At 36.0% G+C, this 11,564-nt stretch overlaps 2 protein-coding genes across 3 annotated transcripts in view; one reads left to right on the top strand and one right to left on the bottom strand.

Annotated features, from left to right (window-relative positions):
- Positions 1 to 1,076: 1,076 nt before the first annotated feature.
- Positions 1,077 to 6,130, top strand: LOC102597566 (aspartic proteinase Asp1). Its single transcript, XM_006354668.2, has 9 exons — positions 1,077 to 1,755; positions 2,522 to 2,639; positions 3,355 to 3,584; positions 3,665 to 3,901; positions 4,362 to 4,515; positions 4,612 to 4,697; positions 5,120 to 5,234; positions 5,340 to 5,412; positions 5,799 to 6,130. Exons 1-9 carry the CDS (start codon positions 1,205 to 1,207, stop codon positions 5,909 to 5,911), a joined length of 1,677 nt encoding a protein of 558 aa, XP_006354730.1. The 5' UTR covers positions 1,077 to 1,204; the 3' UTR covers positions 5,912 to 6,130.
- A 629-nt stretch (positions 6,131 to 6,759) lies between these two features.
- Positions 6,760 to 11,564, bottom strand: part of LOC102597239 (serine/threonine-protein phosphatase 2A 65 kDa regulatory subunit A beta isoform-like) — a 10,105-nt gene continuing 5,300 nt past the window's right edge. For both annotated transcript variants that reach the window (XM_006354667.2, XM_015312015.1), the window contains exons 5-13: positions 11,254 to 11,333; positions 10,836 to 10,977; positions 10,582 to 10,662; positions 9,937 to 10,041; positions 9,618 to 9,800; positions 8,531 to 8,623; positions 8,045 to 8,184; positions 7,900 to 7,966; positions 6,760 to 7,085 (exon numbers count right to left, since the gene is read on the bottom strand). In XM_006354667.2, coding sequence (XP_006354729.1) covers positions 6,984 to 7,085; positions 7,900 to 7,966; positions 8,045 to 8,184; positions 8,531 to 8,623; positions 9,618 to 9,800; positions 9,937 to 10,041; positions 10,582 to 10,662; positions 10,836 to 10,977; positions 11,254 to 11,333 — 993 coding nt within the window. In that variant the 3' untranslated portion in view covers positions 6,760 to 6,983. The remainder of the gene's footprint in view (positions 7,086 to 7,899; positions 7,967 to 8,044; positions 8,185 to 8,530; positions 8,624 to 9,617; positions 9,801 to 9,936; positions 10,042 to 10,581; positions 10,663 to 10,835; positions 10,978 to 11,253; positions 11,334 to 11,564) is intronic.

Genomic DNA, 11,564 nt, shown 5'->3' with positions numbered 1-11,564 from the left:
ACTTTCATGAGACATTTAATAAATAAGATAATTAATAAATCACTTATCATATTTATTGAGTTTTTAATAAATGTGATTTTTGTTAAGATTCCCCTTATTTTGGACGGAAGATACAATAGAACTTCTCTAAATTAATATTTGGTAAATTAATAAACACTTTAAGATAATAAGAGTAGTTTTCTCCGGTCCTGATTTGGGCCAATGAAAGAAATTACTTATTTCGATAAGATAATATGACCCTATATAAATATGTGGTCCAATTAGTATTATAAATTAATAATTCTTTAAATTACAAATATATCTAAGATAATTTAGTAAAATATGATTCTAATGTTTTATGTTAAAATTTAAATCTAGTTGAAGCTCATCCTGCCATTTTCTTATTGGATTTAAAAGTTTTGGTTTCGTTTCTCATATTGCACAAACAAATGGTGAAGAGTTCTACATGTGATAAAATACTTCTTTACGAGTAATTGGGTGAAGAGTTCTACATGCGATAAATACTTATTTACGAGTAATTGGTTTCAAAAATATTTTATCATTAACATTGTTTTCTCCTATGATAACTACAATTTCTTTTAAACGGTGGCCTCTAAACATGTAATCGATTATTGATATTCACTTTATTGCGGTAATCGAAATCATTACTCATGACTTCAAATTCATTAATGTCATTTTCATAGGTGGGTCCATTTAAATTCTTTGAGGCTTCATAAATGTCGAAAACATAATTATAGTAATATTTTTACAAAATAATAATATCTAACGATCCCGACAATATCAATAATAATAATATCTAGAGCCTGTTTGAATTGACTTAAAAAAATAATTTTAAATAAAAAATCAAAAGTCAAACTTAAATGATTTTAAGTCAGAAAATAAAAAATAGAAAAGACCTACTTATGAATTGTGACTTATTTTAAATTATTATTCTTATATTTATCAAACACTTCCAAAAATAAAAAAAATTGACCAAATTTTAATCCAATCCAAAGAGAAATGAAGTCTTATTCCCATTAAAGAAAAGAAAAAGTCATATTCCCAGAACGTGCTTGGTATCTTCCAATTAACTGTTTCACCAGTCGTCAGTCATCATCCATTATTCTATTCAGTTTCATTGACTTGGTGTTCCATATAGAGCAAGCAGCAGACTGGAGCAGGTAGAAAAAAGGACACTTTTCTTCATCTTCAGAGCAGTACAGTAATGGAGGAGACAAAAAACTCTCCTCCAATACAAGGGGTAGTGATAATCACACTACCACCTCCTGACAACCCTTCTTATGGCAAAACCATAACAGCATTTACACTCTCCGATTCACCCACTCATCAGCAACAACAAGAAGAAGAACCACCACAACAAAGCCAACCGCATAACCAAGATTTAAATACAGGCGTTCTTCGTGCTTCTTTAGAAAGATCGTTCTTTTTCCGCCCAAAAATCGTTTTTGGACTTCTGGGTATCTCTCTGATTGCCTTATCTTTCTGGTCTTCACTTACCCAAGAGACCCTTTTCGAATTACGTGATGTGGAACACGATCATAAGAGTTCCAACAGTTCGTTTATTCTTCCTTTGTATCCTAAGCGTGGTGGTGCCTGGAATTCAAGGAGGGATGTTGAATTCAAACTTGGGAGGTTTGTGGATTTCAAACCGGATAAATTTATGGATCAAGAAAAGATTGCCAAGTCTCTTTCTGCTGCGACTAAGTTGGACTCTTCTGTTAATTTTCCTGTTAGGGGTAATATTCATTCAGAAGGGTATGTTTGGTTGAAGTATTTTCCTACTGAATTGCCTTTTGTATATTTGATTTCACGATTATTTCTGAAGTCATTAACTAATTGGTGCCTGTTATGTGAATTCTCCATATCCATTCCATTCCATTGCATTAAGGTCCTTTACATATTTAGAGTCTTGTCACACAATTTGACTGTTTTTAGCTGGTTGTCAACACTCTACGTGTGAACAAGATAAAGAGTTAATAACCCTTTACTGGCAGAATTATATCAGGGTGCATTGCGAAAAAGGAAAAGCTGCTGTCTCATGGCATCTGTATAATGATCAAGTCAAATTATTGTAGTCGACTAGGACTTGTAGAACATGATGATAGGAATCTCATAGTTGACAAAGTGATCATATGAGTTAGTCTTTCAAATTCATAGATTATATATTGCTTGAGTCACAACTCATGAGAGAGGTTTTCACATTTTCCTTATCAGCCTATAGTGACATTTTCTTCTCAGTCTAAAGTCTAAACCTGTTTTAACTTGCTCAACTGTTGCCTGCCAAGGAGAACAGGAATGATAACTTGACTCTCCAAAGTGCCTATAGAATTTTCATCTCAAAGGTTAAACTCAGGATGCCAGGTCTCTCTAATTGAATAACCGATTTATTAATAATTCCCCGTACTCTTCATCTTTGAAATTTGCAGTGCACTCTAAGTGATTTTGTTGCTATAAGCCGTAATTGGGTCATGAATTGTTCAACTGGAGTACAAAGTTGATTTTAACATCATTTCCTGTATAGGTTGTACTACACATATATGCTTGTTGGGAATCCTCCTAGGCCTTATTTTCTTGATATTGATACGGGAAGTGACTTGATGTGGATCCAATGTGATGCTCCATGCACTAGTTGTGCCAAGGTGATGCCTAGACCTTGCTTGTGTTGTTACTAGTTGCTTCTTCTAGTTCCTCTTATTATCACTAGCATAACCAGAAGGTGCAAGCTATGATACTACTATTTGATAGGGAGATGGGGAAAACAAGATTGACAAAGATGCTTTTAGTTAATAATGACATGTAGTTCCATATACCATGGCATTAGTCAGACACACTGCAGATTGTTATTGCTCTAAAGACCACACGTCCTTTTCCGAAATAATCAGATGAGTTTTGGTCAAAGTTTTAAGATATTCTAATTCAAGTGAGAAATGGTCTAATGTTTTCGTATTTTTATACTTCTTGTTGATGTCGCCTTTATTGGTTCAGAAACAAAGCTCATTATGAAGGATGATGATGTAAAAAAAGTGTGTTGTTCTGTTATTGGTATTGAACTTGGAGTCCCCATCTTATGCTTGCCCCTCCTTTTTTTGGGGTCTAGTCCTCTCATTGCGGTGAAGTGCTCTTGTCAGAAATCATCTGTCTATGTCTTACTTGTGGGCCCTTTGAAAGGGGTTGATGAGTGTGACATGCCTTATACACCTTAATATTGCACCTAGGTAGTGGTGGACGAGGTACTGGGCCTCTCCAATCACACTTTCTCCACCACTTGAGTTGCCCAAGCATAGTTGGAAAGTCTGCTCTTTATTTTCAAACTTGTGATCCTATATTAGTTTCTAACGTTACAAGCTTTCTCAGGGAGCCCACCCATTGTACAAGCCCAGAAATGTCAATATGATACCTCCCAAAAACCCATATTGTGTTGAGGTTCAAGAGAATCTGAAATCCAAGTATTGTGATAACTGCCATCAATGTGATTATGAGATAGAATACGCTGACCGCAGCTCTTCTGTTGGGGTTCTTGCAAAGGATGAACTTCAATTGGTGCTTGCAAATGGGACAGGAACCAAGCCAAGTGTTGTTTTCGGGTAAACGTTAATTCAGACCCTTTATTTTGTGGCCATACTACTTCTTTATAAAGTTGTAAGTTTTGGTTTGTGTTTGTCAGCTGTGCATATGATCAGCAAGGCACACTTCTCAACACTTTAGCAAGCACTGATGGGATCCTTGGACTTAGCAGAGCTCCAATCAGTTTGCCTTCTCAGCTAGCGAGTCATGGGTTAATCAACAATGTTATTGGACATTGTCTTCGCACTGATACAAATGGGGGCTACTTGTTCTTAGGCAATGACTTTGTCCCACAGTGGCGGATGTCATGGGTCCCTATGCTGAATAACCCTTTTCCGTGAGTAAAGTATTTTGGTGGCTGTCCTATTCCTTTTCAGTACTAGTATATTTACTCCTCCTTTAGCTTTGCTTATAATTAAGGTCTGGTTTAGTCTTTTTGGTATTTGAGATGCCTTATTTGTTCTATTTCTTGCTTGCTTTAGGTTATAATAAGATCGCCAATTTATATATCTGGTTCTTCTTCACATAAGCTTTAAAGGTTGCAAACTGCTTTCTCTGTATATGGAATTTTTGTCATCCTCTGGTGCTACTTAAGAAGAGATGCTGACAAATGTCCAAACTATAAAAAGCTAAACAAAAGAATGACAGAAATATTTCCATATCATGCTTGTATCATTTTACTTGTCTGAGTTATCTTCTTTTCAGTTTCTGTAGGTTCTGATTACTTTCGCCCCTGTATGTGTCCTGACTAAGGGTATATTCTCAGGTCCTTATTAACTCTCATCCTTTATGTTCAGTAATCTTTATCAAGCACAATTGATGAAAATGAACTATGGAGGCAAAGAACTTCGATTAGGCAGCACAAGCTATGGACAAGGTACTGTAGTGTTTGACAGTGGCAGTACTTATACTTATTTTACAGATCAAGCATACAAAGCTTTGATTTCCATGGTAAGTCAGGCTGAGAAATCCATTCCTTCAGAAGATCACAAATTTCTTTGATGATTATTCACCAACTATTTGCACTTTTTTTCACGATGATTGCAGCTTGAAGAGATTTCCAGTGAAGATCTTATCAAGGATGCATCAGATACGACATTACCCATTTGCTGGCGAGCTAAATTTCCAGTAAGGTAGAACAATAATACCTGTTGATTAATGATTGGTTGGCGGAGTTGACAGTTAAATTTGAAAGTTTTATAGTACTTTTCAGTGTTTCCTCTTGTTTGTTTATGCTAGCTGTTAGTGTTTTCAAGAAAAATTTCTTCTAGGGCTAGCACAGTGATACAGGAAATAATATCAATTGAGAGATCCTCAAATCAGCACAAAACCTTTTGCTTCACTTTGTGATGTAACTTTTGATGCCAAATCTAAATGGAAATGATTTCTGCTTGAAGCCAGAGTTACATTTACAAGCCAGCTTCAGTATGCTTGATCTGCTTTGTTCTCTAAAATGTTGATCGAAAAAGAAGAATTCCCTTTTCTTCATTCCCGTTTCTCTTTTTCTGTTGACTCATTACTTGTGTAATTATTCTATTTTGTTATTTGCATGCAGATCCATTGAAGAGGTTAGACAATTCTTCAAACCTCTGAACCTTCAATTCGGAAGCAAGTGGCGTATCGTGTCCACTAAGCTTTGGATTCCGGCAGAAGGGTTTTTGACTATAAGTGTGAGTAACCTCTTACTTTTCTTGGTCATTGGTACTTTGCCGTCCCCTTCCCCCTCCTCTTTTGCTTCCTCTCTCACCCAACAATGGAGAACTATTATACTGCAGGAAAAGGGTAATGTGTGCTTAGGTATACTTGATGGAAGCAACGTTCACGATGGTTCTGCTATAATACTTGGAGGTATTGTTTCCTAAATTGACAGAAGGTCATTATAGACTTATTTTAGCTGAATAGATGTTCACGAGCAATTCGTTAGTCAGTAGGACTTGGAGCTTTTCTAGATTTGATATATATATATATATATATATCTATATATAATCCTTTCTGAATATGATCAGGAGTGTTTTAATGGACTATTATGGATTTGAGCCATTAAAAAGTTATGATGAAAGCTTTTTTCTATTTACTTGTTAGCCTCCTGGTAATTGCACAACCAATGAATCTGATGACAAAAGTCCATAAGCTTTGAACATAGGAAATTCATGTGCTCTGGTTTGAGTTTAAGTATAGCTATCATTTGATTCTTCTAAAGTAAACTATTCCGTTACTTCTGTCACCCCTTGCAGATATTTCACTACGTGGCCAGTTGTTCGTGTATGACAACGTTAACCAGAAGATTGGGTGGATTAGATCAAATTGTGAACGGCCAGAGAAAGTTCCCAGTCTTCCATTTTCTTGATAGAGAACAGTATAACGTCATTTCTGCAGTGATTGCACACTGTTAATCTTCCTATTCTATATGTTTGGGAAGAGGCTGTATATATTTATTCTGCTTTCTGATGTAGCTATGGTCATAGTGTGCATATTCAATTTTAAGCTTCATTTTTTTCTTCTATTTGATGGAATGGTAATGAAATCGCGAGTATTTGTAGTACAAAATTTGAACACTTCAACCAAATGTTTTGAGCAGTCTATTAAGTTACTAATTGTACCATTTAAAAGCAGATTGTTCATGTAAAACACGTAATCCCATTTCTCCAATTTAATCAACCGCATTAATAATACTACTGCCCCACTAGACGAAATCGGATGTAACGTTATCTTCTATTTTTTTTGGCTGGGAGGTGTACGTTGGTAATGTACTTTGTGGCGACCTCAAGACAATTTGTAAGCACCCAAGAGCGGAAATCATAGATTCAAATCCTAGCCGAGATAAAAAAAAAAAAGGGGTGGGCAATTCTTCCTAATGGTTGTCACCTTAGCGACAAAATTACTCAGTACTTACGCTGGTGGACTGTTGAAGGTATCTAGTCAAATAATTGAGATGCGTGTAAGTTGAGTAGAATAATTGAGGTGTTAATGTCTTCAGTCAATTTTGTGTACAAGACGGGGAAAACATATGTATCAACACTTGCCTCTCATTCTACTTTTTAAGTTTTCCCTGTTGGCCTTCTCATTTTCCCAGAGAAATCTGTCCTCGGCAACTCTAATCAATATGTAAGTCACTCTTCTCCAGATTCCACAATACTACTAGTTCTAATTCATGAGCAATTTCCTTGAGAAACCACCAACACAACATAAAACCTGTGCTGAAGTTCTATTGTATTTACTTTTATGGTGGGTTGAAAGAAAAATGCTGGTCATACCTTTAAGTAACTTTTCTTAGACGATGTCCAAATATTCTTGACAAGAATGATATTTGATATCTAAAGACGACAAAAGCTCTTGTACATCTTCGTTCACACTTGACAATAAGACAAGGAGAAAACTACATTTGAACTATTCAATTTCCTTTAACCTAGACAACATCATCACTTGGTTGCTTGTAGGGCTTGGTTGGCGAAAAACCTAACATCAACATCTGGGTCCTCGCTAAGTTCAACCAAACACGGTCGAATTGTGTTCTCCACAACCTGTACATAAAGACTCATGGTTAATATTGGCAGACTCATAAATTAGAAATCCAAACTCTTTCCTCTTTTTCTTTCATTTTTTAAATCTTTGATTTCCTCTATTTCCTTACTCCTGCAAACCCACCCCCACCCCCTTAAAATTAAAATTTCCACTGTTTAGAAGTTGATTGACTATTAAACGTACACTACCAAGATTATCATACCAGATTAGAATTTGACAGAAAAGAAAATGGTGAAACTATTTGACTGGCAAGTCATCACTCAAATTTCTGTTCTTTACACACTTCCAGCAATACAAACTCATCTCGCAGAATTCGTGAGGTGATAAAAAAAAGTCCCCTATCAAGCATTTCAAGCCAAATCTTCACTTTTAACTTCCATGAATATATTAGTCATTACATTATTACTAAGGCTCAGTAGACAGTCTATCAATCAACTATACATCATCCCAAAATGATTGGATAGGCTATAAATCCTTATTTTCCATTCTGCTCTATTCGGACGGGTCCATTTTGTTCATTTATTGTTATACCTGGATGCTGATGTAACTCATGCCAAGCGGAGTGCGACCAAATGCATCCATTAATACAAACAATCATCATAATTTGCCTATTTTTATACTTACCTTCAACCTAGCATAACTCTCCAACTTTGTCGGGACTTGGGACTAGTTATACGGAGTTCAAATAGGCTAATTAGTGTAGGTGGAGTTGCTCATTAGACAGTCTAATTTACAAAAATAAAGGAAATGCATGAAATACACAAATACACACATGTCAGCCTTTAAACCAGTGAGAAGTAAATTGACACTTACAGATTGTTCAACTATTGGAATAACAGACTGCAACACCTTAGCCACATTGAACTTGATATTCGGTACCCTGGAACATATAAGTTAGACTTGTAAGTGTAACAATTACCCAACAAAATGGTAGATCATAAATATACTGAACATTAACCTGTCTTTTGATGCAGCAATTATAACTGGCAGAAGTTTGGAGCAAGTAATTTCTGAGCCCATGACAGGGGCAAGAAGAGAAATTGCATGAAGGATGGTCATCCGGTAAAGATAATGTGGGTCATTGATCATATCCAACACCTGAAATATGAATCAGTCAAGTTATTTAAAGAGGAAAACCAAAGACCTCCCACCCCCCAACCAAAAGAAATGTGAAAGGGTCTAATAGTTGAAACTGAAGTCAGATAATGTCCACTAAAAAATATTGATTCTGGAACATTGTACAGCAATGTACCAACTCTGGAAAAGATATTCCACATATCATGACTCATCAAGGAACAGACCAAGAAATGATTTCTTCATAATCAGTGATAAACAATGTATGAAATAGAGAACAATAGCATTAAATACTTTTTGCTTGAAGAAGAAACTGCTAAATTATCGCAGCACCAACTATCAACCAGCTTTTTAAAGGCAATAGGAAAACCTGTGGAATTATATGCTCCATTGCCCATGTTGGACCGAATTCCTCAGCAAGGCGCTTAACATTGTTTGCTGCTGCATCTCTAATAGAGTAAACCTGCAAGTCGACAAATGATAATAAGGAAGACATAAAAGAGAAATACAAGAACATTACAAAGAGTTGCACAACGCGATGCAATTTGTTTCATTTTGGGTATCTCCTGAAAGAAGTCAGGAAGGATGCACAAGTAATATTCAAGATACTAAGTGGCCAATACAAGAAGCAGCATAAGATATGATCTCAAAACGCTGAATTGAGACCAAAGAATCAGGATAGCAGAACTATTCCATCAGTGTAAGCCAGTGACCTAAAATATAGATCCTTCCTGAGTAAGCAAGTTCCCTGTATTATGACTGAGCAAAATCCCATCCTATGGTATTTCATACTCCCTTTGTCCCAATTTGTGTGACTTACTTTCCTTTTAGTTAGTCTCAAAAAGAATGACACATTTCTATATTAAGTAACAATTTAATTATAAAAGGTCTATTTTACCCTTAATGAAATGATTTACAGCCACACAAATTTCTATCATTCATTTTGGACCACAAGTTTTAAAAGTCTTCCTTTCTTTCTTAAACTCCGTGCCGAGTCAAACTACCTCACATAAAATGGGACGGAGGGAGTAATTCATATCATGTAGCATTCTGTCCAATAATGGCTTTCCATCCATGTATGAGAAGGTCTAACATGGACATCACATCAGAACTCTTTCCAGAAGCGCCACTTAAAGAGGCAGTCTCAATAGCAACTTTTTTTAAAAAATGTCATGCAATATTGCTCCTTATAACTTTACGACATTAATGTGTCTCTCATTGTCAGGATATGCCTATCATGTGACCAATTCCTACTGACATGCTGACTTTCTTTCTTCCAGAACAAATGCTGCTTCCCAGAAAACACAGACCATAGTGATTTTTTATGCTTTTATACCAGTCCACGGAACAGGCATTTGGTTACAATCACTTTATCCAGACATAAACTAGAATATTCACAGTTCTTTCATTCTAAAGCATCAGCAGACATAACAAGTAACAGAAAGCTTCGTACAAACCTTATCTTTTAGCCATTGCATGCACAGAGCACCAAGCTTGTCATCAAAAAAACCAACCCCCAGCTGACTTGCCAATAGAGGTATATACTCAATTATTGCAAGCCGAACCCTCCAGTGTCTATCCTCTGCAAGTTCAACAATTGCTGGCAGCAGTGATTGGGAGAGCAAATCAATTCCAATTACCTGCAATACATTGATTTAGTTTGAAATAAGAGAACATGAAAAACGTGATATAGGTACGTAGATTCAGAAGCCACCAAGCCTCAAATAAGGCAAAGTAACTTCAAGTACAGAGTTATAATAATGAATTATAGCTAACCTGGTTCACTTGATCAAGCTTACTGATAATATTCAAACGAACATCAGGAAACTCATCCTTCAGAAGAGAGAGGAAAATTGGGAGAAGCTGCTCGATAGTTGCATCCTATAATAACAAGTACAGAAACATTAAACTCCTGTTACTCACTGTTAGAGACATCATTGACTAAACATTGGACAAAGCCGCAAAGAAAGTCGAGCGTATTCCAGGAAAAGGTATTATTTTGGGTTCAAAAACTATATTGAGAACGATATTGTAAATGACTATCATCAAAGTCAAAAAAACATAAACGCCATACTGGCTGTAAGACCGAGGAAAAATTTCTTCAGGATAAGTTGCTAATCATGTGCTTACAGTAATTGATAACATACTGCTAAAATATGTTTCCAAAAGTAACATACTGCTAATCATGTGCTTACAGTAATCGATAACATACTGCTAAAATATGTTTCCAACTTTGGACTCGAGAAAAGGTAAGAAAAGTTAAAGAAGGACTAAGCAGACAGAAGCACAAGGGAATGAGCATGTTATAATAGGACAACAATAAGAAGCAGCATGGACAGAACCTGAACTTTACTGTACCAATATATACCATAATTAGAGAGCAAACTCAATATTTTGGTGCACTGACGAGGGTATTTATACCTTTCCTAAAATAGGCGCCATTCCCATGATAACTGAAGCCAAAGCAGAACGAACATGCTGGGATGAATCTGATGATAGTTCCTATGAAAAAAGAATGTGCTTTAGTTAAAGTTACAAAAATCATTAAGGATCATTCGATGATTGATACTTAGATGTACTAGGAAAAGGAATCACACAAGGAGACATTATCCGTAGAAACCAAAAGATAGGAATACAGGACATTAAATAGAGAAGGAACTTCATAAAGTTTCTACCTTTACACAAGGAAGGATATGCTGGATAGCTATCTCAGGGCTCAAAATACGGCAGAATTTAGTCACCTTGCCAGCAGCAGCTATACGCACTTCAGCCTCATTATCACGAAGTAGCTGAACATAGGCAGGGACCAAATCCGTCCTGATGAATTTTATGATGGTCATAAGTTAGTAATAAGGGAGAGAACTTGCTAGAAAACCAAAAATAGAAAAAGAAAAAGAAATCCTTGTGGTGAGCAAAATTTGTGAGATATTCATATCCACATCATGTTCAGTTCCGAGCATGAAAAATAAAGGACAGAAGATTCAGGAACGAAAAAGACATACTTCATTTGACTGGCAAGGTTGAGTTATCAAAGGTGTAAACCGTAACACAGATTACAGAACGTGAGAAATGCACAGTATCACAAATATCTACCTGGTACCCTCTGGACCAACTGCCTCACAAAGTTCATAAAGTTGATTTGCAACCATGTAACGAACACGCCAAGACTTATCCTGTTCAAATGGATAAACAGGTAATTAACATCAGTAAATACCGTCAGTATGGCACTATAAACTGACAAAGCAGCACTGTTTGGTTGCATGAAATATCACATTAGTTGATCATACAAATAAGCAAAAGAACCAAATTCCAGAAAGGAAAAAAGAAAAGATCAGCATAGGGGTTATATCATCAATGTCATTTGTTGGAATTCACTGACAAAACAATAACAAAACCCCCCTCCC

Source organism: Solanum tuberosum, unplaced genomic scaffold (genome assembly GCF_000226075.1).
Source record: "Solanum tuberosum cultivar DM 1-3 516 R44 unplaced genomic scaffold, SolTub_3.0 scf00180, whole genome shotgun sequence".
NCBI classification, from domain to species: domain Eukaryota; kingdom Viridiplantae; phylum Streptophyta; class Magnoliopsida; order Solanales; family Solanaceae; genus Solanum; species Solanum tuberosum.
The sequence above is the reverse complement of the archived record's forward strand: the minus strand, read 5'-3'. Positions and strand labels throughout refer to the sequence as shown.

Coding starts and splice junctions, on each gene's coding strand:
- LOC102597566 (XM_006354668.2), top strand. CDS start 1,205: ATGGAGGAGACAAAAAACTCTCCTCCAATACAAGGGGTAGTGATAATC. Junction 4,516..4,611: donor ACAAAGCTTTGATTTCCATG/GTAAGTCAGGCT, acceptor CGATGATTGCAG/CTTGAAGAGATTTCCAGTGA. Junction 5,413..5,798: donor TTCTGCTATAATACTTGGAG/GTATTGTTTCCT, acceptor CACCCCTTGCAG/ATATTTCACTACGTGGCCAG.